Source organism: Lepidochelys olivacea (assembly GCF_965140295.1).
Source record: "Lepidochelys olivacea isolate rLepOli2 genome assembly, chromosome: 13".
Classification (NCBI taxonomy): domain Eukaryota; kingdom Metazoa; phylum Chordata; order Testudines; family Cheloniidae; genus Lepidochelys; species Lepidochelys olivacea.
This window is the reverse complement of record NC_140423.1, coordinates 747317-772370: the sequence shown is the minus strand read 5'-3', so window position 1 is coordinate 772370 and position 25054 is coordinate 747317. Positions and strand designations below refer to the sequence as shown.

Genomic DNA, 25054 nt, shown 5'->3' with positions numbered 1-25054 from the left:
ACACGTCCATCACCAGAAAGCGGGAGGGGAGGGAGGGATGTGCATGGGGAGGGGGGGAGGCTGGGCATAGAGTGGGGGGGGGATGTGCTCGGAGGGGGGAGCTGGGGTGTAGAGTGTGGGGGTATCACGGAGTCCCCGGGCGATGCTCTGGAACTGCTCCCTACGAAGCCAGGCAGGACTCTGGGGGAGTCTCCTCTCTCTGAGCAGCCTGTCTGCAGGACACTCAGCTCACCCGGCTTCCACCTTCCTGGGTCTGACCTCGGAGCATTCAGCCTCCTCTGCCCCTCCGTGCGCTTCCCACAGCGAGTCCACCCAGGCGGGGTCCTGGGGAAGCCAGAGGGTCCTGCCCCCCAACTTCGCAGCCAGACGGGACTCTCAGCCAGCCAGTAAAACACAAGGTTTATTAGACGACAGGAACATGGTCTAACACAGAGCTTGTAGGTGCAGAGAACCGGATCCCTCAGCTGGGTCCATTTTGGGGGCAATGAGCCAGACAACCATGTCTGCCCTTCACCCCATGTCTCCAACCAGCCCCAAACTGAAACTCCCTCCAGCCCCTCTTCCTCTGGACTTTGTCCCTTTCCCCGGGCCAGGAGGTCCCCTGATTCCTTTGTTCTCCAACCCTTTAGCTCTCACCTTGCAGTGGGGAAGGGCCCAGGCCATCTGTTGCCAGGAAACAGAGTGTAGGCCATTTATGTACCTTGGCCCTTTGCTCTGCAACAATTACACCCCCTTATCCCACCAGCTAGAGACGTAAGAAATGCATAAGGGAAACCGAGGCACCCCTACAGTATTCAGAAGAAACATTAAGAACAGTCCCACTTCGTCACAGGGGGGATGTGCTTGGAGGGGGGAGCTGGGGTGGAGAGTGTGGGGAGTGTATGTGCTCGGGGCGGCAGCCGGGGGGCTTAGCAAATGGGGAGGGGATGTGCCCAGGGCAGTGGCAGCATGAAATGCTGCTCTGTGCCCTGCTCGCTGCGTTGCCGGGGGAGTCCCCCTCGCCAGGCGCACCCACGCATGGCTAGGCTTCCCCCTAATAGGATTAGGAGCTTGTAACCAAACAATTTCTCCTCTTGGTGACATGTTATAATTTTTGTGAGTAAATAATTCTAACTGCTGCCCTCCCTGCGTGTCGGGCCCTGGCACGGGGACGCCCCTCAGCTCTGCACAGAAATTACGGGCGGCACGCGCTAACTCAGCATGCTGCCTGGCAATGCCAAGGCAGCGCCCCCATGCTCCTGGCCGACGGGGGGTTTGTGAGCTTTTGGCACGTGCCCCCGGCCGAGCATGCTGCCCTCCTTCTGCCCACACCTCTGGCTGCCCAGGGCCATGGCTCCAGGAGACCCTGCTCATGGAGGGTTCTGGGTGCAGCTGGCATCTGGACAGCCCCCGGGTGCTGTGCCACGTGGGAGAGGCGCTGTTCTGCCGTTGCTAATTCCCCTCCCTGTCTCTCCCCGGGGCAGTCCCTGCGCCGCCTGATGGAAGCCGAGAAGGTGAAAGGCTTCTGCCAGGTCGTGATCTCGTCCAACCTGCGGGATGGCATGTCCCACCTCATCCAGTCCAGTGGGCTCGGGGGGCTGCAACACAACACGGTGCTGGTGGGGTGGCCACGCAACTGGCGGCAGAAGGAAGATCACCAGACCTGGAGGAACTTCATTGGTATGAGCCAGCCTGGCAGCCAGTGACTCTGAGCAGGGTTCACGGCTCTGGAGCTTGGGGGAGCATGAGGGGAAGGGACAAACCAGCAGTGCCTGGTGCTGTGTAAACCCTCAATTAGCCCAGGAGGCTGTGGGTCAGGAGGGAGGGGCAGCGGCAAGGCTGGCCTAGCAGGGCTGTGGGTGGGGAAGGAGGGGCAGCGGCAGGGCGGTGGGTCGGGAGGGAGGGGTTCTGGTTCTGATGCGGTTGCGTGGGCCAAAGCAGGAAGTGGGACGCTCTTGAGAACCAGCCCAGTCCTTGCTGCAGCTGCCGATGCAGAGGGTTACTGTGGGGGGGGGCCCTCCATCCCACGCTAAGAGCAGAGGGGTCAGCCTTGTTCTTGGGATCCTGTGGCCACCAGCTGTGCTCCTGTGAGAACGCACTGGCTTGTTCCTCTCCCTGGGGACCCCGAGCCGCGCCGCCAATCTGGGCCCTGCTTTGCATTGGGCCACTGCCACGTTGGGCTCTGTCCCAGCTCCCTCAACGTCCCGTGACAGCTACATCCCACTGGGATGGGAAACTATTGACCAATGGGGGAGTGTGGGAGGCAGAACCTTCCTGGGGGGGGGGGTCGTACCTGGCCTGTGGAACTCACTGCCACAAGAGAGAAGAGACTCCAGCCCTACCGCATCCAGAGCTCAATGCAGCACTCAGCTCTGAGACACAGGTTCCCTAGAAAGGGCTGTGTATACACACAGCCACGCACACACGTGCACACATCCACAGATGCCCAAATGAGCAAAAGCAGAGCCACCCAGAAGCTCCCCCGGGGTGGTGCCTGAAGCTGGGAGGAAGTGATGGATTGTGCATGCTAGGCATGATCACCCCGTCATGGGTCCTCACCTAGCCACCAGGGATGCTCCTCATAGCGGGCGCGTGGGGGCAAGGGAGCAGCTGGATGCATCCCCAGCTGGCGCTGAGCAGCCCCAGCCTGGCCCAGGGCACAGCCGGCCTCTCCCCGTTGGAAGCAGGCCCCTCGGGGAAGTGCTGGGCACTGTGCAGAGGGGACAGAGGAGGAAGCCCAGAAGCCCCTGCCGTGCTCTGTGGGGATGCAGTGCTCTGGGCACGTGCCTGGCGCTCCTGGTGGGGGCAGGGAGGGCATCACACTGGTGGGTCAGCAGCCCCTCACGCTGCTGCGGGGGGGGCTGGTCTCTGCACTGCCCCTGCCCTAAGCTGCAGCCCTTCCCCACAGAGCTGGTGCGGGAGACCACGGCCGGCCACCTGGCCCTGCTGGTCACCAAGAATGTTGCCATGTTCCCGGGCAACCAAGAGCGGTTCTCTGAGGGCCACATTGACGTCTGGTGGATCGTCCACGATGGGGGGATGCTGATGCTGCTGCCCTTCCTGCTGCGGCACCATAAGGTACTGTGGAAGGGGGGCTTGGGCTGGAATCGGGGGGAGTGTCCCCCTTTGGCATGCCGGCTGGGCTGGGATCAGGGGTGTGTGTGTGTGCCAAGATCAGGGTTGGGGGTTGGGCTGGTGTCACAGAGTCCCTGGGCGATGCTCTGGAACTGCTCCCCATGAAGCCAGTCAGGACTCTGGGGAAGTCTCCTTTCAGTGAGCAGCCTGTCTGCAGGACACACAGCTCACCCAGCTTCCACCTTCCTGGGTCTGACCTCAGAGCATTCAGCATCCTCTGCCCCTCCGTGCGCTTCCCACAGCGAGTCCACCCAGGCGGGGTCCTGGGGAAGCCAGAGGGTCCTGCACCCCAACTTTGCAGTCAGACTTGACTCTCAGCCAGCCAGTAACACAGAGGTTTATTAGATGACAGGAACATGGTCTAAAACAGAGCTTGTAGGTGCAGAGAACAGGACCCCTCAGCTGGGTCCATTCTGGGGGGCAGTGAGCCAGACAATCACATCTGCACTTCACTCCATGTCCCAGCCAGCCCCAAACTGAAGCTCCACCAGCCCCTCCTCCTCTGGGCTTTGTCCTGATTCCTTTGTTCTCCAACCCTTTAGCTCTCACCTTGCGGAAGGGGGGGGGGGAAGGGAAGGGCCCAGGTCATCAGTTGCAAGGAAACAGAGTGTCGGCCATTTATGTACACTGGCCCTTTGCTCTGCAACAATTACTCTCCCTTATCCCACCATCTAGAGACTTAAGAAATGCATAGGGGAAACTGAGGCACCGCTACAGTATTCAGAGGAAACATTAAGAGCAGTCCCACTTCGTCACAGCTGGAATCAAGGGTGGAGAGGTGGCCGGGCTGGGCCCAGGAGGAGGATTTTCCCCCCTTTGGCATGCTGGCCAGGCTGGGATCGGAGAGGCTGGGCTGGGATCTGGGGGAGGTGTCCCCGCTTTGGCATGCCGGCCAGGCTGGGACTGGTGGGGGCTGAGCTGGGATCTGGGGGAGATGTCCCCCCTTTGGCATGCTGGTCAAGCTGGGATCGGAGGGGCCGGGCTGGGATCTGGGGAAGGTGTCCCCCCTTTGGCATGCCGGCCAGGCTGGGATTGGGGGGAGGGCAGGCTGGGATTGGGGGCCCCCATCATGATTCACAGGATCTGTGCTACGCTGCGGCCTGCCGTCTCCTGGCGCCACTCAACGAGGTCACACAAGGGTCGGCCATGTGGCTTCAACGCCTCTGAGCCCGAGCCCTGGCTCCAGCCCGCCTGTTTGATGCCATGAGCTCTGCCGGGGAGCCCCATTACGCAGAGCCCCAGTCAGAGACTTTCACCCCCTCGGGGATCCCGGCAGCTCAGCCTGTGGCAGCCTCTCCCAAGCAGAGCTGGGTTATTATCCCTGGCCACGGGGCTGGGGAGTCCCCTGTGCCGCACAGAGATGCAAAGTTACCCCGGGGCTCCAACGGGCCAGCGCCAGGACCTCACCTAGCCAGGCTGCTGTGGAGCGGTTTCATAGATATTTAGGTCAGAAGGGACCATTATGGTCATCTAGTCCGACCTCCTGCACAACGCAGGCCTCAGAATTTCACCCACCACTCCTGCGAAAAACCTCTCACCTATGTCTGAGCTATTGAAGTCCTCAAATCGTGGTTTAAAGACTTCAAGGAGCAGAGAATCCTCCAGCAAGTGACCCGTGCCCCATGCTACAGAGGAAGGTGAAAAACCTCGAGGGCCTCTTCCAATCTGCCCTGGAGGAAAATTCCTTCCCGACCCCAAATATGGCGATCAGCTAAGCCCTGAGCATATGGGCAAGATTTACCAGCCAGATACTACAGAAAATTCTTTCCTGGGTAACTCAGATCCCACCCCATCTAACATCCCATCACATGCCATTGGGCCTATATAGAATGGTCTGGGCTGTGGGTCCCAGTGTAGGGAGACAAGGGGGGTGATTGGAGCAGCTTCTCTTGGGGAGGAAGACAGCTGCCGAGCTTCCTCTGGGTGGGCCAATGAAAGCTGTGACCTCCCCGGCCCTGTCTCTGTCAGTCCCAGGCGGGAGCTGCTGGGTCTTTGTGAGCCCAGTTCTAGCACAGCCTCCTTCACCTCTCGGTCCAGTGTCCTGCTGCGGCCCGTGCTGAGCGCGGCCTCTGAACCTCGGGTGTTCGGGGCGCATTGCTCAGCCCGTGTCTTTCTGGTTCCCCTTGAAGACTGCACTGAGCGAGGGCTGGCGCCATGCGGATGCTCCTTTTCATGGCACAGGATCAATGAGAACCTTTGCCGTCCCATTAACAGAGTCCTGGCAGGGCAGACTCGCTCGCATTAGCCCTTTCCATCAGCTGCAGCCACGCCAGAGGCGAGGGCTCAGGGAAAGCCCCAGCCCCATAGCCACAGCCGGCGATTGGAGTCCACCCAGCGGCCAGGCATGCTCTCAGTTGTGGCCCAGTTCCGATCCCTGGGGATGGGTGTCTTGGGCAGGTATCACTTGGGTGTCTCTCCCCCTTTGCATTGGCTTGCAGCAGGAAGGGTTTGTCTGCGACCGAGTTCATGCGAACTGGGTCCTGGCTTAGGGCCTCTTCCCGTGCAGAGAACATCCGTCCAGCCCACGCTGTCCCCCTGGCCCTGCCTGGACAGTGCGGCACTGGGAGTGGCAAGCCTCTAGGGATATACATTTCCAGTAGTACTCCGCCATCCCAATAAAGGCTGGCCTGCTTCTTGGTTGGATCCCTGTGTGAGAGGGAGTCCTGTACCAGGAGCGGGGTCCCCAGGGAACACTGAACCTCGGGGCATCAGGAGGCAGCTGATGGCTCTCCAGAGGTGCTGCCACAGGCTGTTGTCCTTGGCTCAGACCATCCTTCGCTCAGGACATCAGGGGATCCAGTGCACCCTGTCAGGACTGCCGCAGAACATGGTCTGGTTGGAGCTTTTACTGCCTGCCTGTGACCCCAGTCAGTGGGTGGGGAGAAACCAGCCTAAGTCTAAAGCAGCCCTAGAGTTGCCAGCCTTCCAGGATTGACCTGGAATCTCCAGGAATTAAAGATTATGTCCTGTGATGAAACCTTTAGGAATACATCCAACCAAAACTGGTAACCCTCCCAGCCCTGAGACCCTCCAGGCAGGACGTCTTCAGAGGGTGGCTGTAAACATTCTAGGGCCCCTTAGCAAGGCAACCCAGGTGGAAGACATGTAGTTTGGTAGTGGTGGATTTCGCCATCCCACAGCGCCGGCGGCTGTCCTCCATCGAGGCAGGCACGGGGCAGATGTGCTCTGCTGACCATTTTCAGCAGAGTGGGGTTCCCAGCAAGGCCTTACAGACAAAGGGTCCAATGTCACGTCAGCCCTGCTCCAGGGTTTGTGGGGGAAATGTGGGGCCTGGACCACCTGGGCCTCGGCACATCCCCCTCAGTCCAACAGCTGGTGGGCAGGGTACTGGGGCCCTGACCATGATGCCGAGGACGTTTATGGAACGGCATCTGCAGGCCTGGGACAAATGCTCACCGTCCCTGCTGTTCACTGATCGGGATGTGCCCCAGGAATCTACAGAGTTCGCCCCTTTAACTGCTGTATGGGAGGAGAGTGTGGGACCCTGGCCCTGCTGGGCTGAGGGGAAGGGGAAAGGCTCCCTCCGTGGAGACTCAGTGGTGGAGAACATGCTGTCCTGCTGGGAAAGCTTTGCCAGGGAGAACCGAGCCAGGGCCCAAGGGAAGCGGGGGGCTGGTCTGACTGCACAGCATGTGCCCGCTCCGATGGCATCACAGGGAATGAGCTCATGGATCTCAGCCCCGCGGGGGAGAATACGCTCCGAGCTGCCTGGGACGGGCCCTTTAAGGTCATCACTCAGCGGAAGGAGGTGAACAATGCCGAGGCCAGATGAAATTCTAGACAAGTTGGGCGTGGGGGGCATTACCTTACTACTGTGGATCTCACCAGGCTACTGACAGCTGCCTTTGCACCCAGATGCCAGGCTGAAATCTGCCTTCACCACCCCATAGGGCTCTTTGAGCTCCTGGTCCTACCCTTTGGCCTCAAGGGGGCGCCACCACCTGTCAGCGCCGGGGCAGGGGGGAGTTACTGGGGGGTGGCGGATTTTGCCCGGCGTACACGGATCATACTCGTGTCTTCAGCCCGACCGGGGAGGAACCTGTGTCCCAGCGAAGAGGGTGCTGGGCCGCCTGCAGGATTGCGGACTGACTATCAAGGCTGGAGAGTGTAAAGAGGGGGTGGCCGAGGAGTCGTCGAACCTGGGTCACAGGGTGGGGAGCGGCTGAATATGGCCAGAACTGGCCAAGGGGGAAGCGCTCAGATATTGGCTCACTGCCCCAACCAATAAGCAGGCCAGCCTTTATTGGGATGGCGGAGTACTACTGGAAATGTATATCCCTAGCGGCTTGCCACTCCCAGTGCCTGCCATCCTTCTCAAGAGGGTGACAGCGCTGTGAACAGCCAAGGCCCTACCATTCTGAAATTCAGCTACTGGGCAAGGAGTGTGACCTGTCCATCCCCACTGGCTGGGATCTGAGTCCCAGCATCACTTGGCTGTGACTCAGTTTCCCCACCTGTGGACAGAGTCTCAGCCTTGCCCCAACGAGCACATTCCCCCAAGCCACAGGCAGCAGCTTCCTAGCCCCATCATTTGTGGTCAGGACTTGGGGGGTACTCTCTGGCTCTGGGAAGGGCCAGGACACTTGGGCATTATCTGGCCAGTTGGGAAGATTTCCCCAACAGCAGCACTGCAGGGAGCTGATCCTGCCCCCCCACCCTTTTTGTGCCCCTCTTGGGCCTCCCCATCTCAGGTAGATCCTTGCTACAGGCCCCTTGGCCAAGGGTCCAGACACCGCCCTCGTGATTACATATTCACTGGGCACAAACTGAGCCAGGTCTAGCACACTGGGCCATGCAAGAGTCACCGCAGACCCTTGTTCCAGTGTCCTTGGACCCATTTCCCAGCCTGCTGTACAGGGTTAATAGAGTGTTTGCTCAGCGCACATCCTATGAATGGGCTACCCCAGCGCAAGAGGGTTGAGAGCTGATGTTGCCCATTGCACCCGCACAAAGCCACAGGGACACTGCCCCCCCAAGGCTTGGGGAACTGGCATTCCTCTGGGCTGGGCCTTCACCAAGATAACTCTTTGGTGGTCCCATTTAAAGCCCATTTCATGAAGCCTCAGGCAGTACAGCCCCTGATGCTCTGTCTGCCGACGGATCTTACAACTCTGCCTCTTTGGGAATCCCTTTGGGGTGGTCTACCTGCATCGGCCGTCACTTCTGGTTTGAGTTTACTGAAATCCCATTTCTGGGGTGCACCTGTGTGACCCCCTGTAAGTGACCCCCAACTTGGGCCAGTCACTCTTTGGCTCTGTCTCACAGCCAGGCCTACTAGGCACAAACTCATCGGCCAACCGGCCTGTGCTACGCAGATCCCTAGTCCGGTCTACTAGCCACATTTTCAGCATGTGGGGCCATGGCTCATGGAATTGCTCTAATTGTATAAACCTTTCCCTGTAGTAAAAGCAATGAGGAGTCCTTGTGGCACCTTAGAGACTTACAAATTTATTTGGGCGTAAGCTTTCATGGACTAGAACCCACTTCATCAGATGCACAGAGTGAAAAATACAGACAGCAGTATAAATATTACAGCACATGAAAAGATGGGAGTTGCCTTACCAAGGTGTGGGGTCAGTGGTAACGAGGCTAATTCCTGAAGGACAATCCATCGCTCTCATAGACCTTAGGAGACAGGCCAGTCCTCGCTTACAGACAGCCCCCCAACCTGAAGCAAATACTCACCAGCAACTACACACCACACAACAAAAACACCAACCAGGAACCAATCCCTGCAACAAACTCCGTTGCCAACTCTGTCCGCATATCTTTTCAAGGCACACCATCAAAGGACCTAACCACATCGGCCACACCATCAGGGGCTCGTTCACTGCACTTCTACCAATGTGAATATGCCCTCACGTGCCAGCAATGCCCCTCTGCCATGTACATTGGCCAAACTTGACAGTCTCTACGCAAAAGAATAAATAGACACAAATCAGATGTCAAGAATTATAACATTCATAAACCAATCAGAGAACACTTCAACCTCCCTGGACACTCAATAACAGACCTAAAAGTGGCCATTCTTCAACAAAAAAACTTCAGAAACAGACTCCAACGAGAAACTGCAGAACTGGAATTAATTTGCAAACTTGACACCATCAAATTAGGCCTGAATAAAGACTGGCAGTGGCTGGGTCACTACAAAAAATAATTTTCCCTTTGTTAAAAGAAAAGGAGTACTTGTGGCACCTTAGAGACTAACCAATTTATTTGAGCATGAGCTTTGGTGAGCTACAGCTCACTTCATCGGATGCATTCAGTGGAAAATACAGTGGGGAGATTTATATACACAGAGAACATGAAACAATGGTGTTACTATACAGACTGTAAGGAGAGTGGTCAGGTAAGGTGAGCCTTTGTTGATACTCACACCTTCTTGTCAACTTGATTGCATTGGCTTCATTAGTACTACAAAAATAATTTTCCTCCCTTGATATTCACCCCTTCCGGTCAACTGTTGAGAATAGGCCACTTCCACCTTAATTGAATTGGTCTCATTAGCACCGACACCCCCCACACACTTGGTAAGGCAACGCCCATCTTTTCATGTGCTATAATATTTATACTGCTGTCTGTATTTTTCACTCCATGCATCTGATGACGTGGGGTTTTTTACCCACGAAAGCTTATGCCCAAATACATATGTTAGTCTCTAAGGTGCCACAAGGATTCCTCGTTGTTTTTGCTGACTAACACAGCTACCCCTCTGAAATCTTTCCCTGTAGTGACATCGGCACCATTACACCATTTGGGGAGAATCACCCCCCCTTGGCCTGGTGCACACCTCAAAACCTTTCCCGAGAAGCCGCCGGCGTCTGTGAACGGTTCCTCGTCCCTGGGGTCGTTTCTGTGTTGTACCAATAAAATAAAAACCAGCAGGATCTTATTAAAGGGAAAAAGGCAAAATACCACATTTATTGTGAATACAGAAAGGATCATAGTAAGCAGTTAGTTATAGTTATAACATTCCATTCAATCTCAAATTTATTCTCACATTCATTCATTCATTCATACAAACATACACACACACACACACACACACACACACACAGGTTCTGCAAGGTTGTTATCATAGTTACCAGCCTTAGAGTTGCTCATGCCAAGTCACTGGCCAGGTGGCCTGGACATGAGGAGGGAGCAGGGCCTTGTCAGATGCTCATCTGATGCTCCTGGAAGTTGGTTTGCAGAATCAGACCCCCAAAGTTCTCACTTTTTAGAGTCTATTTTTATAGGAATTTCTTCCTATGCCAGTCTATAGGAATTGCTTCATCATGCTGTTGCTGAATCAATCAGCAGATAGCACATTCCTGACGGCTCCAAGATGTTATCTTGTTCTTTGGTTCTCCCATTCTTGAGGCTGTTGGGTGGATTCCAGTCTGCCCTCTGGGGGGTCCTCTGGTTATTTCCACTTGACGCCTTCTTCAGCCGATGGACACTGGATTCTTAGGCTGGCACCTCCCTGATCATTCAGTTATTATCCACACCAAGCATCCATCCACATACATCCTCTATCTCTATTTTAATCACAATGGTTAATACAACAAAAGGGCGGGGAGTCTCTGGGTGCTGTTTCTGTTGTTAGAGTATTGCTTTGAGTCTCTCTCTCTGTGAACTGCTTTGAGAACAGACTCTGTCTTCGAATGTACTAACACAGTTAGCAGCTTGCAAGTTTCACACATAGAGGGAGAGAAACAGCACCAAAAACCAAGAGACCTCTTAATTAGTAATACCCTGGAATTTAAACTCTGGGGAATCAAACTCATTTGTGATTTTAATACAGAACTTCTTTAATATGATCCAACATCTGTACGCTCTGTTGCTTGGGGAGGGAGTACCGGGGGAAGAGTAGAGTTGGTGCAAACTTGTGCCAGGCCCGGCGGTAGGGATCAACGCCCCCCCCCCCATTGGTATCTAGGCGCCCTGCAGAACTGGCCTCCCATGGTTCCTCCCCACGTACTACCCCAGCGTAGGCCTCACGCTCTGCCTCAGCTCCAGACCCAGGTCATGCTGTGGCTGCGGCTTTCCCTGCTCTCCCTCTTGTTCGCGCTGGTTCTCACAGTCGGCCAGTTTCGGCTGTGGCAGCGGAAGTGGCATCACGCTCAGTGCCAGAGCTGGTGAACGGGGCCTAGGGGATGCCGCTGCTGCCACTGTTGTCTTTGGCATCTCTCAGACCCTGGCCTGGGGCTGGGCCCCAGTTCCTGTCCTGATCAGCATTCCCCAGCCCTGCAGTCAGCTGTGCCTCGTTTAACGCCCTCTCCTTGCTCTGCTCTAGGGGAGGTGGGGGCTACACCCTTTTCTGGCTTGTTCCTTTGGCTAATCTTTTTATTGCTGCAAGTCATGTCTGGTGCGTTCAGTATCCCGTTGTCTCTGCAGGTTTCCCATTGAGCTGGGTGGGTTCCAGGCAGTCCTCAATGACCCATTCATACCCCACCCCAGACAATAACAAGACCCCGTGCTGCCCCAGGAGCAGCACTGTAACCCTCTGTACCCACTGGGGTGCAACGTCAAGGTGATCGTACAAGGGGCCCATAGACAGTTCATAGCGGTATTACAGACAACTACACACATACCCTGTGGTGGGCCAGCCAGGCTAGGATCGGGGGCTGGTTCCTCCCTGTGGTGGGCTGGCCAGGCTAGGACTGGGGGCCGGCTCCTCCATTTGGTGAGCTGACCGGGCTGAGATCGGAGGCCGGTTCCCCGCTTTGGTGGGCCGGCCAGGCTGGGATCGGGGGCTGGTCCCTCCCTGTGGTGGGCTGGCCAGGCTAGGACTGGGGGCCGGCTCCTCCATTTGGTGAGCTGACCGGGCTGAGATCGGAGGCCGGTTCCCCGCTTTGGTGGGCCGGCCAGGCTGGGATCGGGGGCTGGTTCCTCCCTGTGGTGGGCTGGCCAGGCTAGGACTGGGGGCCGGCTCCTCCATTTGGTGAGCTGACCGGGCTGAGATCGGAGGCCGGTTCCCCGCTTTGGTGGGCCGGCCAGGCTGGGACTGGGGACTGGTTCCTGCCTGTGGTGGGCTGGCCAGGCTGGGATCGGGGGCTGGTTCCTCCCTGTGGTGGGCTGGCCAGGCTAGGACTGGGGGCCGGCTCCTCCATTTGGTGAGCTGACCGGGCTGAGATCGGAGGCCGGTTCCCCGCTTTGGTGGGCCGGCCAGGCTGGGATTGGGGACTGGTTCCTGCCTGTGGTGGGCCGGCCAGGCTGGGATCGGGGGCTGGTTCCTCCCTGTGGTGGGCTGGCCAGGCTAGGACTGGGGGCCGGCTCCTCCATTTGGTGAGCTGACCGGGCTGAGATCGGAGGCCGGTTCCCCGCTTTGGGGACTGGGACTGGGAGGGTTCCATGCAGGGCAGGCTGACAGCGGTCCGTCTCCCTGGCAGGTTTGGCGTAAATGTAAGATGCGCATCTTCACGGTGGCGCAGATGGACGATAACAGCATCCAGATGAAGAAGGACCTGACGACATTCCTGTACCACCTGCGCATCACGGCCGAGGTGGAGGTGGTGGAGATGGTGAGAGCCCTCGCGCAGCCCAGCCCCTCCCTGGCCCGGCCCCCTGGCCTTGTGGCTGGCCGCTGGCTTGTGCGTAGTCGCTGCCCTGAGAGGTGGGTGCGGAACTGCCCATGCCCAGCACTGGGGTCCCCAAAGGGCTGCAGGGGAAGGGCCGGCCAGGTGTTTCTAGGGGAATGGGGGGGCACTTGCCCATGTGCCTGGTGTTCCAGGGCCCAGGGCTGTGCCTCGGGCTGAGCTGGGGGGCTGCGTGTGCCAAGCTCCCTCCCTGGGTGATGGCACGTCGTGTCCCTGCAGCATGAGAGCGACATCTCGGCCTACACCTACGAGAAGACCCTGGTGATGGAACAGCGCTCGCAGATCCTCAAGCAGATGCACCTCACCAAGACAGAGCGGGAGCGAGAGGTAACAGGGCTCCCTGGGTGAGGCCTCTGCCCGGGGCAGGCTGCCCCCCCAAAACACTGGGGCCTGCACCCCCACGGGGCAGCAGCTCTGCCGTGCCAACCGGGCCCTGTAAGCCATGGGGAGTTGCTAGTAACTGTGGTGCAGGCTTCCAGCAGCGACCCCCTGCCCCACCGCCGGCCAGTCCTGAGCTCCCCCCAGCAGTGCCCCCCCGGGTCAGTCCTGAGATCCCCCCAGCAGTGACCCCCACCGGCCAGTCCTGAGCTCCCCCCAACAGTGACCCCGCCGGCCAGTCCTGAGACCCCGAGCAGTGCCCCCACCGGCCAGTCCTGAGACCCCGAGCAGTGCCCCCCCGGGCCAGTCCTGAGACCCCCCAGCAGTGACCCCCCCCGAGTCAGTCCTGAGACCCCCCAGCAGTGACCCCCCCAGCCAGTCCTGAGCTCCCCCCAGCAGTGACCCCCCCCGAGTCAGTCCTGAGCTCCCCCCAGCAGTGACCTTCCCCGGCCAGTCCTGAGACCCCGAGCAGTGACCCCCCCGGCCAGTCCTGAGCTCCCCCCAGCAGTGACCTTCCCCGGCCAGTCCTGAGACCCCCCAGCAGTGCCCCCCCCGGGTCAGTCCTGAGATCCCCCCAGCAGTGACCCCCCCGCCGGCCAGTCCTGAGACCCCGAGCAGTGCCCCCCCCCGGGTCAGTCCTGAGCGCCCCCCAGCAGTGCCCCCGCCGGCCAGTCCTGAGACCCCCGAGCAGTGACCTTCCCCGGCCAGTCCTGAGACCCCCCAGCAGTGCCCCCGCCGGCCAGTCCTGAGCTCCCCCCAGCAGTGCCCCCACCGGCCAGTCCTGAGACCCCCCAGCAGTGCCCCCGCCGGCCAGTCCTGAGACCCCCCCAGCAGTGACCCCCCCGGTCAGTCTTGAGACCCCCCAGCAGTGACCTTCCCCGGCCAGTCCTGAGCTCCCCCCAACAGTGACCTTCCCCGGCCAGTCCTGAGACCCCGAGCAGTGACCCCCCCAGCCAGTCCTGAGCTCCCCCCAGCAGTGACCCCCCCCGGGTCAGTCCTGAGACCCCCAGCAGTGCCCCCCCGCCGGCCAGTCCTGAGACCCCCCAGCAGTGCCCCCCCCGCCGGCCAGTCCTGAGCTCCCCCCAGCAGTGCCCTTCCCCGGCCAGTCCTGAGCTCCCCCCAGCAGTGACCCCACCGGCCAGTCCTGAGACCCCCCAGCAGTGCCCCCCCCCGAGTCAGTCCTGAGACCCCCCAGCAGTGCCCCCGCTGGCCAGTCCTGAGCTCCCCCCAGCAGTGCCCCCACCGGCCAGTCCTGAGCGCCCCCCAGCAGTGCCCCCCCTGGGTCAGTCCTGAGATCCCCCCAGCAGTGACCTTCCCCGGCCAGTCCTGAGCTCCCCCCAACAGTGACCTTCCCCGGCCAGTCCTGAGACCCCGAGCAGTGACCCCCCCGGCCAGTCCTGAGCTTCCCCCAGCAGTGACCCCCCCCCCGGGTCAGTCCTGAGACCCCCCAGCAGTGCCCCCACCGGCCAGTCCTGAGACCCCCCAGCAGTGACCTTCCCCGGCCAGTCCTGAGCTCCCCCCAACAGTGACCTTCCCCGGCCAGTCCTGAGACCCCGAGCAGTGACCCACCCGGCCAGTCCTGAGCTTCCCCCAGCAGTGCCCCACCGGCCAGTCCTGAGACCCCGAGCAGTGACCCCCCCGGCCAGTCCTGAGCTTCCCCCAGCAGTGACCCCCCCCGGGTCAGTCCTGAGCGCCCCCCAGCAGTGCCCCCACCGGCCAGTCCTGAGCTCCCCCCAGCAGTGCCCCCCCCTGGCCAGTCCTGAGACCCCGAGCAGTGACCCCCCCCGGGTCAGTCCTGAGCTCCCCCCAGCAGTGACCCCCCCCGGGTCAGTCCTGAGACCCCTGAGCAGTGACCCCCCCCAGCCAGTCCTGAGCTCCCCCCAGCAGTGCCCCCACCGGCCAGTCCTGAGCTCCCCCCAGCAGTGACCCCCCCCGGGTCAGTCCTGAGACCCCGAGCAGTGACCCCCCCCGGCCAGTCCTGAGCTCCCCCCAGCAGTGCCCCCACCGGCCAGTCCTGAGCTCCCCCCAGCAGTGACCTTCCCTGGCCAGTCCTGAGACCCCGAGCAGTGACCCCCCCCGGGTCAGTCCTGAGCTCCCCCCAGCAGTGACCTTCCCCGGCCAGTCCTGAGACTCCGAGCAGTGACCCCCCCGGCCAGTCCTGAGCTTCCCCCAGCAGTGACCCCCCCCCGGGTCAGTCCTGAGACCCCTGAGCAGTGACCCCCCCAGCCAGTCCTGAGCTCCCCCCAGCAGTGACCCCCCCCCCGGGCCAGTCCTGAGCGCCCCACAACAGTGACCCCCACCCAGCCAGCCCTGAGCTCCCCCCAACAGTGACCTTCCCCGGCCAGTCCTGAGATCCCGAGCAGTGACCCCCCCCCGGGTCAGTCCTGAGCTCCCCCCAGCAGTGACCTTCCCCGGCCAGTCCTGAGACCCCGAGCAGTGACCCCCCCAGCCAGTCCTGAGCTCCCCCCAGCAGTGACCCCCCCCCGGGCCAGTCCTGAGCGCCCCACAACAGTGACCCCCACCCAGCCAGCCCTGAGCTCCCCCCAGCAGTGACCCCCCACAGCCAGCCTTGTGCTCCCCTCAGCAGTGACCCCCCTGGCCAGACCTGAGCTCCTCAGCAGTGACCCCCTGCCCCACCAAACCAGACCTGAACTCTTTTCCCTCTGGCCAGCCTTGAGCTGCCCTCGGCTGTGCCCCCACAGTGACCCCCATCACCGGGTGGGGCAGGAACGGAGTAGCTCAAGTGGGCTCTGTGCTGAGCTCGCTCCCCACTGAGATCCCAGCTGGATGCACCCTGCAGGGACCCCTGGTGTCTGGCCTGTGGCAAGCTGGGTTTGCACAATGGGCTCCCATCTCCATCCCTCCCCACGCAGATCCAGAGCATCACGGACGAGTCCCGCGGCTCCATCCGGCGCAAGAACCCTGCCAACACCCGGCTGCGGCTGAGCGTCCCAGAGGAGCAGGTGGGCGACAGTGAGGAGAAGCCGGAGGAGGAGGTAAGGCTGCATGCTGGGGGGCCAAGCCCCACAGGATGGGGAGCTGGGGGGCTGATGCTGCAGAACTGGGGGGAGCAAGCACCTGAAAGGGGGCCAAGTGCTGGGGCATCAGGGGGCACTATGGAGGCCGTGAACAGCAGGGTGGGGCTGAGTACTGCAGGGTGGGGGCTGGCAGGGCCAAGTGCTGCAGGGTGAGGGGTCTGGGGCTGGCAGGGCCAAGTGACATGGGCCTGGGGCACCATGGGTGAGGCAGGATGGGGGGCTGGGAAGACCCCTCCCGGCCTGCTTCCCTGCTCGCTCTCACCCATTCCCTCTGCAGGTGCAGCTCATCCACGATAAGAATGCCACGGCCTTCTCCAGCAGGCCCCAGTCGCCTGGTGATGAGGTGGAGACAGCCCCTGAGAAGGTGCATCTCACCTGGACCAAGGAAAAGTCTGTTGCGGAGAAGAACAAGAGCAAGAGCCCCGTCAGCCCCGAAAGCATCAAGGACTTCTTCAACATGAAGCCGTAAGTTGGCCCTGGGGTGGCCCCCGGCACCCTGCACTGCACCCCCTGTTAGACACTGGTCCCCAGCCGAGCCAGGCAGCCTGCTCAGCGGGCCTGTCCCAGGCAGCGTTGGCCTGGGCCTGCCTGTGTCCATGCTGGAGCCGAGCCAGGGAGCTGGTGCACGGAGGCCGGGGAGCTCCTGGAGACCAGCACAGCGCTGTGCCCAAGGTGGCAGAAGTGGGAGCTGAGCAGTGAACGGGAGCTGGTGCTCCAGGGGGTGGGGCGAGGCCGGACGGTGCTGACGAGCTCTCTCTCTCTTTCCCCCGTGCTGCCGGCAGGGAGTGGGAGAACCTGTAAGTCTGAGTTGTGTGTGTGTGTCCCGTGTCCCGGTGCGGAGGGGAGAAGGAGGGGGCTGCGGGATCCTGCCACTCCAGTGCCAAGTCTGCGCCCCACATCGCCCCCTGCTGGGGGCCTTCGCCTGCCCCACACATCACCCCCTGCCAGGGATCCTCGCCTGCCCCACACACCTCCCCTTGCCACAGGGCTCTCACCTGCCCCACATACCACCCCCTGCTGGGGGAGCCTCGCCTGCCCCACACAGCACCTCCTGCCAACAGGGGGAAGAGACTGAACCTGCCTGGCTGAGCCTGGTCAGAGCCCCAGGACTGGCTAGTGCCCCAGGCTTGCCCCATGGGCAGGGGCAGCAAGGGCCAGTGTTGCCTTGGGCACCTCTTGAGAAGTGCAGGAGTTGCTTGTTCTTGGCAGGTCTCCTTCCTGGGTCTGAGACAGCTGTGTGGGCGGGGCTTTCTGTGCCCCTCCCCCATCTGGCACAGCTGTGTGGACGGGGCTTTCTGTGCCCCTCCCCCAGCTGACACACCTGTGTGGGCGGGGCTTTCTGTGCCCCTCCCTCATCTGGCACAGCTGTGTGGGCGGGGCTTTCTGTGCCCCTCCCTCATCTGGCACAGCTGTGTGGGCGGGGCTTTCTGCGCCCCTCCCCCAGCTGACACAGCTGTGTGGGCGGGGCTTTCTGCGCCCCTCCCCCAGCTGACACACCTGTGTGGGCGGGGCTTTCTGCGCCCCTCCCCCAGCTGACACACCTGTGTGGAAGGGGCTTTCTGCGCCCCTCCCCCAGCTGACACACCTGTGTGGGCGGGGCTTTCTGCGCCCCTCCCCCAGCTGACACACCTGTGTGGGCGGGGCTTTCTGCGCCCCCTACACCACCGCCAGCTCTAAGGGTCTGGGGCCCTGCCCTGCCCCCTGAGCCTGCCCGCCCGTTTCTCCTCCAGGAACCAGTCCAATGTGCGGCGGATGCACACAGCCGTCAAGCTTAACGAGGTCATTGTCAAGAAGTCGCAGAACGCCAAGCTGGTCCTGCTGAACATGCCAGGCCCACCCCGCAACCGGAAGGGGGATGAGAACTGTATCCTTTGCTGGCTGCTGGCAGCTGCAAACCCAGCCACGTGGCCAGGCCAGTGTCTGCGGCACATAAGTGTCTGTGGGCTGGAAGGCCCTGGCTGGGACAGGTCCTGCCCTGCAGGTCCCCTGCCAGAGGGCCCCGTCTTCCTGCCGTGGGTGTTGCTGGCTCTGGGCGGTGGGACCCTAAGGCCCTGGCTGAGTGCGGCTGAAGGGGGAGCCCAGGCCTGGTGGGCAGGGGATGCTAGGGATGTGGGGCTGCCTCAGTGGCACCTCCCTGCCCTGCTCGATGCCTCCTCCCACCCGCCAGCAGCTGGGGTAGCGCCATCAAACCATGGCAGTAGCTGCCCACTCCCACCGCTTGGCAGCTTCTCCCACCCTCCCCAACTCCAGCCTCGCTAGGCTGGTGAGACAGGCTGGGCCAGGGGGCTGCGGCTGGGCCCAGCCGGCGCCTGCCGACATTGGAAACACCCACCCCTGGGCATTTCAGCCAGGAGCACCACGCCCCGTGCTGGGAAGAGCAGCGCCATGTGCCAGCCAGGAACAGACTGCAGCCCTACTGCTGGGAGCCGGGGGCTAGGCTCTGGGCTGGTGTGGGGCAGGGCCCAGGTGCTCGATGTGGAGCCGTGCCCGTGTTCTGGCTGACTGGCAGAGCCACACACAGACAGCGGGGGGGGCAGGCCCAGAGTGACACCCACACAGACAGCGGGGGGGGCAGGCCCACAGTGACACCCACACAGACAGCCGGGGGGGGCCCACAGTGACACCCACACAGACAGCGGGGGGGGCAGGCCCACAGTGACACCCACACAGACAGCCGGGGGGGCGGGCCCAGAGTGACACCCACACACACAGCGGGGGGGCGGGCCCACAGTGACACCCACACACACAGCGGGGGGGCGGGCCCACAGTGACACCCACACACACAGCCGGGGGGTGCGCCCACAGCGAGAGACACACACACAGAGCCGGGGGGACGGGCCCACAGTGACACCCACACACACAGAGCCGGGGGTGCGCCCACAGCGAGAGACACACACCCACACACACCCACACACACAGCGGGGGGCGGGCCCAGAGTGACACCCACACACACAGCCGGGGGGCGGGCCACAGTGACACCCACACACACAGAGCCGGGGGTGCGCCCACAGCGAGAGACACACACACACACACCCACACACACAGAGCCGGGGGTGCATGCACCCTCCCCCCCCATCAGTTTCGAGCAGCCCCGGCTTCAGCCGCCCCTGGCTGCCCCAGTCCCTGCCCGCGCCCCCCCTGCCCCCCGGCGGGCCCAGTGCGGCCTCGCTGATTGGTGGAGGCCTCTGAGAGCGGCGCTAACTCAGCCAATCAGTGGTCCAGGGCCCCGGGCAGGGCAGGGGCTCTGCCGGCCTGGGGGGGTCACGCAGGCAGCCCCCGGCACCCCGTGCGCGAAGCTCCGGCTGCGGTGCCCTCCCGTGCCAGGGTCGGGCAGGTCCCGAGGGGCGGGGCACGCCGGCCCCAGGCATTAGCCCAGGGCTTCCCGGGGCCTGGGGCTCCGGCCCCTCGGCGGCCCGGCCAAGCCAGCCTGGCAGGCCCTGTGCCCTCCCGCCGCCCCGGCCTCTGGCGGGCCCAGCGGTGGGGCCCGATGCGGGGTCCGGTTTCCGCCTTGACAGCCCCGCCCTGCAGACATGGAGTTCCTGGAGGTGCTGACGGAGCACCTGGACCGGGTCATGCTGGTGCGCGGAGGGGGCCGGGAAGTCATCACCATCTACTCCTGAAACACGACTGCTGCCTGAAGTTACTGTGCCCCCGGAGAGACCCCCCCACCGACCTCTTTGCGCCTGGCTCCCGGGGGGCAGGAGGGCGGTCCCGCTCGTGCTTGGTGCTCAGAGACTTTGCCGTGCCCCCACCCGCTCCATTCGAACTGCAGCCCCAGAGGTTCCAGGAGCAACCAGCACCCGCGCCGCTGTCCCCCATCGCTCCGGCACAGCCCTGCGGTGGCTGCTGATGTAGAAATAGAGACGGGAGCCCGGAGCCCCAGCCCCAGGGCCTGCAGCATTTTGCCACCGCCCCGGCCTCCGTGCGGGGCAGGAAGCGGGGCTGGCCAGGCTCTCAGTCAGTGCTTCCTTGGAGCCCCCGGAGGGCTGGCGTGGGTGCACCGGCCCCTCGGGACTAGGCTCTCCACCCCTCGCTCTGCTACATTAGGACTCGCTGAGGTTTGTGGGACACGTCTGCTGCCCTGCCCCGCCTGCTGACGTGTCCTTTGGCGCCTGTGCGCCTAGGCCAGGCCACCGCATGCTCGCCTCGCCAGCCGCGCCTCACCCCACCGCTCACACGTGCCCTGCAGTGCCAGCCACAGGCCCCTCGCCAAGTAGGCTCAGCAGAGCGCAGCCCCTGCTGCTGCCCGCTGCCGGCGCCTGGGAACCACAGCCACACTCTGCGGCCCCCGGGCGCTGGTTCGGACGGACGAGTGCTGCGCGGGGAAGAGGCAGGTCGTGCAGACGTCAGCGCGAAGGACAGCGCCACGCTGCCCTTCTCGTGAGGCCACCTGGATGTGCCGGCTGGGTGAGAGGGGCCTGGCAGGGGCTGCAGCCCGGCGCGGGAGGGGGGTAGCGGGGACATGGACTTCAAGTGTTTCTCCTTCACCCCCCCCCCCGCTCAGCACAGGGGCGCGCGGCTGCACCAGGGTGTGGCCTGGTTCCATCCCTGCTGCAGGGCCTGGGCACTGCCGGGCGCGCTCCCTGCACGCTGCCCACACGCGCCGCCCAGCCCTGGGAATGTAGGGGCGCGCGTCCAGCCTGGGCCCTGCACGGCCACGCTGCCCAGCAGCTCCTGGCGGGAGGCCTGCGGCCTGTGTCCCTCCCCCCCCATGCACGAAGAGCTGGAACGCAGCCTCCCTGGGCCCCTGCTGCAGCCTTGTGCCCCCTGCATCCCCTCCCCCACACCATCTTGCTGCTTCAGGGGCTGCTGGGTGAAGACCGCAGGCACTGAAAGTTTATAAATATGCAAATCAGCTCAATCCCCCCCCGACCCCCCCCGTACCAGCAGCAGGGCACTGACACTCCACATCTGCGATGCAGCCTCCCCAGGTCACAGGGGCCCACGAGCAGCTCTGCAAGGAGCCCGGCTGCACCCGCGCACATGGCTGTGGGCTTGTTTGGACACGTCAAACCTTGGTCCCAGCCCCCCCCGACCCCCCTCAGCATCTCTCACTTTACTGAGAAACTGGGGCGCTTTTAACCAATGTGAATAGTTCTAGGAACCGCAGTGGGCGTGGAGGCCGGGAGGGCAGAGGGCTCGCCCAGCCCGGGCGCCTGCCCAGCTGTATATAATGTACATAATATTGTATGTGTATTTTTAAAGTGATCATATTTATGTTCATAGACCCAGATGAAGAATAGAGAGAGAGATCTAGCTCTATGCTGAGAGATGCAAGGAGTCGCTAGCGCCAGTGAATTCTGGCTCCGGCTTTTAGACTCCGTCTGGGGCCCAGGCCCAAGGGCTCCAAGGTTTTGCTGAGGCTGCTCCCTCTGGAGAGGGCGGCTTTTCCTTGTCGCTCACGTGCAGGGGTGAAGGCTGCAGCGTCCCTGGCCTATGGCACGTCCCGGGGGGAGGGCCAGCTCGTGGGGTCATTCTCTTTGAATTTTGCTGCTTAGTCTTTTCAGGGAAAAGAAGTTACAGAATTTTCTGAACTTGCTTCACAGCAGACTTGAGCTTCCAATTTGAGTGCAGCCTGCTCCGGCAGGCCCTCTCCCCAAGCCGAGAGGGAGCAGCTTTACCACTCAGATGTGTGGCCCAGAGCTGATCCCAGCCCACCTCTTCTTAGCCGCCATAAACTCCACCCGTTGCAGCGCTGGGAATGGGCCCGTGCAGATACCACTGGGGCAGCCCTGTACCTTCTGCAGGTGGGAGATGGCAGTTCAGAGGCCCATGGCTTGATGCAAGTAAGGGCTAACGGCCACAGCTGACATGTCTCCTACAATGAATCCCCTTGGAGAAGGCAGCTGGGCCCCTTCTCACAGACAGTGCTGGCTCCCCATAGTCCCCCTTCCTTTCCTCTCACGCTGCCCTTGCTCATTGCTCTCTAGGGAAGAGCATCCAGTGCCCAGCAGCTGCTCCCACAGAGGTGCCAGCCCTTAACTTCCTTCCCACTGAAGCTGCGACAGAGGGAACAAGGTCTTCTGTAGGCACCTGCCCTAAATCCTCCTCCTGTGGGCCCTTGGCATCACCCCCCCCCCTTCCAGCCCCAGCACTGGCCCCATGGGGAATGAGGGGAGGGCAGTGGAGCAGGAAGCAATTCTCCACTTAGTGATGCTGACCTGGCTGAAGCTCCCTGCTCACAATCCAGCATCTGCTCACCTATGCCAGGTTTTGGTGATGGCCCCAGCCCTCGCTGCATTTGTTGCTATGCCCCTTGAGCCCTGGCTCCCTCAAAGTGCCACCCCCCAGCAGCAGTTCAGGCACAACCCCAGTCATAGCCAGACTGCTTGGAAAAATGTAGCTCTGCGTACAGCAGCATTATTCGGTGCAGCAGCTCCGGTTCAAACCCTGGCAAGGGATGGGTGCCCGCTGCTGCGGCCACACACTGCTAACGGGGAATCGACGCCAAGGTGAAGCTGAGCTATTCCCAGAGCAAGAGCACTGAGCCCAACTCCCGGCTGGAAGTCAGCGATGCAGGGGCCCAGCCCGACACTGGACAATTAATGGCCAGCAACTCTGCTGAGCACAGAGCAGCTCTGCTGAGTGCCTCAGCCCCAAGAACACTTTTAGATGAACAGGCAGGTGTCTGCTTGGAGGAAGGTTTCCTTACGCTTGGGTCGGGGGCTGATGGAGGGCCAGCCGCACAGCAAGAGCTAGGGCTGGTTAGTGGCTGCTGTGAGAAGACCCCATCACCCAGACACTCCCCATGGCTTGGCTTTCACACCATTCAGTAGCAGCAAGGTTCCTAAGAGCACAGACTGATCCCAGGGCTGGAAGTCGTAGATCTTACTTGCAAAACTCTGCTTTGGCTTTTGCTGCTGCCTGCAGGCCTCAAAGCTGCCCCAACCTGCTCCTGCTGCCTTCCTCTCCTTTCCTGACCCCAGTGCTGTCCCCCTCCCTCAGTGCAGATGCCCTTCAATCCTGACTCTTTCCCTGTAATCAGGACTTAAAAGTTCTTGTCTCATGATTCCTCTAGTGCGAACCACCTGCAGCATCGAGCTCACCCTTGGGCACGTGTCACACCCTGCCCCCATCACTGATCCCTGCTCTGCTACCTGCACTCCCTCGTGGCAGTGGAAACCCTAGTGCAGACAGGTGCCGGCACCCGTTTAAGCAAAGCATCCATTAGACCAGCTCAGAGCAGGCTACAGCCACTGCTCAAAACAGCAACGGCAGCCAGGGCCCCTCCCTCCCTCCCTCCCTCATCCTGGAAAGCCAGGACTCCAACGGTGCTGGGGGGCAGTACTCAGCCCCCTCTTGGCAAGTTACCACATTGAGACAGTGAAAGGCAAAGGAGCCTCCTTCCCCCGCCCTAGCTCAGCAAGACCAGCGCTAGTCTCTGAACACACATCTGCATTGTTGCCTCTCAGAACCACTGCCTGGCCAAACTCCTTGGGGGCAAGCAGAGGGTGATGTTTCCACAGCAAACCCCCACGCCTGGGGCTGGAGGGGGCCAGTTTTAGCAGACAGCACTGCATGTTAGTATACAAACCCAGCTCTGCCCCGGCACGTTTGGCCTCTGTGAGTGTGCAGCTCCCTCTGGAGCACCCTTCCACTGTTCCGTCTTGGGAAAGACACAGTGTGCTGTGGTAGAAACCTGAGTCTCTTTCTGGCACATGTGGAGACAGTTCAGGGTTTTCAGGGCAGGCAGGAAGGTCTTGAACCATGAGGCTTGTTTTACAGAGAGCCCTTGTATGCAGCTGCAAGGATGAGCACAGCCCCTCCACCTCCATCAGAGCAGAGCAGGCTCTTTGTGCAAGGCTTGGGCCCCTGCTCAGGGAACTACTCTAGCCAGAGCAGAGGAAAGCTCATCAGTTCCTCAGAAGTTAAAATGGGGGCAACCTCCATTCCCCAGCCCCCTTCCAGCAGTTCACTACCTGGCCTCCCAGTGCAAGCTGGTGGGTTATGCGCAGTCCAGGTATTCCCTGGTACAGGTTACAAACCATTTGAGAGCGTGTTTACAGATGTAGGCAGAGGCTGCACTGGGCAACGGTGTTCATAGTCACTTGAACAGCAGGAAGGATGGATACTGCTTAGGGTACAACAGTTGCACTACAAGAGTCAAGACTCTCCGCTGTATGGCAGCACTGACACGTCGTAGTGGAAGGATCCAGAGGTCTGAGGTTTTGTTGGTTGCAAAACACTTTTCTGTGCTACATGTGCAATATATTTGTTATGAATGTTACCACAACAAAGTCAATTCATTAAATAAACTTTATAGTCACTGTACCTAGATGTTTTACATCCATTCCAATGACTTTTATTCTGAGTGCAATATTTCAATAGACATGTAGTGACCTAGTATGCTTTGTGTTTTAAAGAATCTCTGTGCAGAGCAATGCAAAGACGTTTAAACGGTGTAAATAAAATAGGTTGCAAACCAAAAGAAGAGGAATAGGCTTGCATTTAATTTCTATGCGAGTGTTTCAGTATTCTGTATTGGGCCTCCTCAATATCACCCCCCTGTGTTCGCTGTGGATATTAACAGAGGAGTGACTCCTCACTTGTTGAATGCTCCTGTTAATGCTTTACAGCTTTTATTGTATTAATTTTTTAGACTCCTGTCTGCACAAAATGCAATAAAGTGATTTGACTGCACCCTTCACCGCATGCGGTGGGGAATTTTCACTCGTTTTTGGAGGCTGCAGCGCATGACCAACGCTTCACTAGTTTTCACGGGGCAGCTGCATGCCTAGTAGCAGGAACCAGAGGGGCTCGCAGGAATAGCAGCCTGGAGAGAGAACTTTGGGACATTTGAAATGACCCTCACTGATACCATTAGCCTCCCCCTTCTCCCTCACATGCTGCAATGAATGCCATCTATTGCCCAACAGGGGCACCTTCCCTTCAACATGGTCAAATCCAGATAAGGCATCTAAC

The 25054-nt window shown here is 60.9% G+C and overlaps 1 protein-coding gene across 3 annotated transcripts in view; it reads left to right on the top strand.

Annotated features, from left to right (window-relative positions):
• SLC12A5 (solute carrier family 12 member 5) overlaps positions 1-24403 on the top strand; it is a 118327-nt gene extending 93924 nt beyond the window's left edge. For 2 of the 3 annotated variants that reach the window (XM_084646126.1, XM_084646128.1), the window contains exons 18-26: positions 1464-1659; positions 2888-3057; positions 12510-12641; positions 12936-13043; positions 15968-16090; positions 16410-16597; positions 16915-16929; positions 17863-17996; positions 19661-24403. In XM_084646126.1, the coding sequence (XP_084502252.1) occupies positions 1464-1659; positions 2888-3057; positions 12510-12641; positions 12936-13043; positions 15968-16090; positions 16410-16597; positions 16915-16929; positions 17863-17996; positions 19661-19752 (1158 nt within the window). In that variant the 3' untranslated portion in view covers positions 19753-24403. The remainder of the gene's footprint in view (positions 1-1463; positions 1660-2887; positions 3058-12509; positions 12642-12935; positions 13044-15967; positions 16091-16409; positions 16598-16914; positions 16930-17862; positions 17997-19660) is intronic. The other variant, XM_084646127.1, reaches the window with a different exon arrangement.
• Positions 24404-25054: the final 651 nt, after the last annotated feature.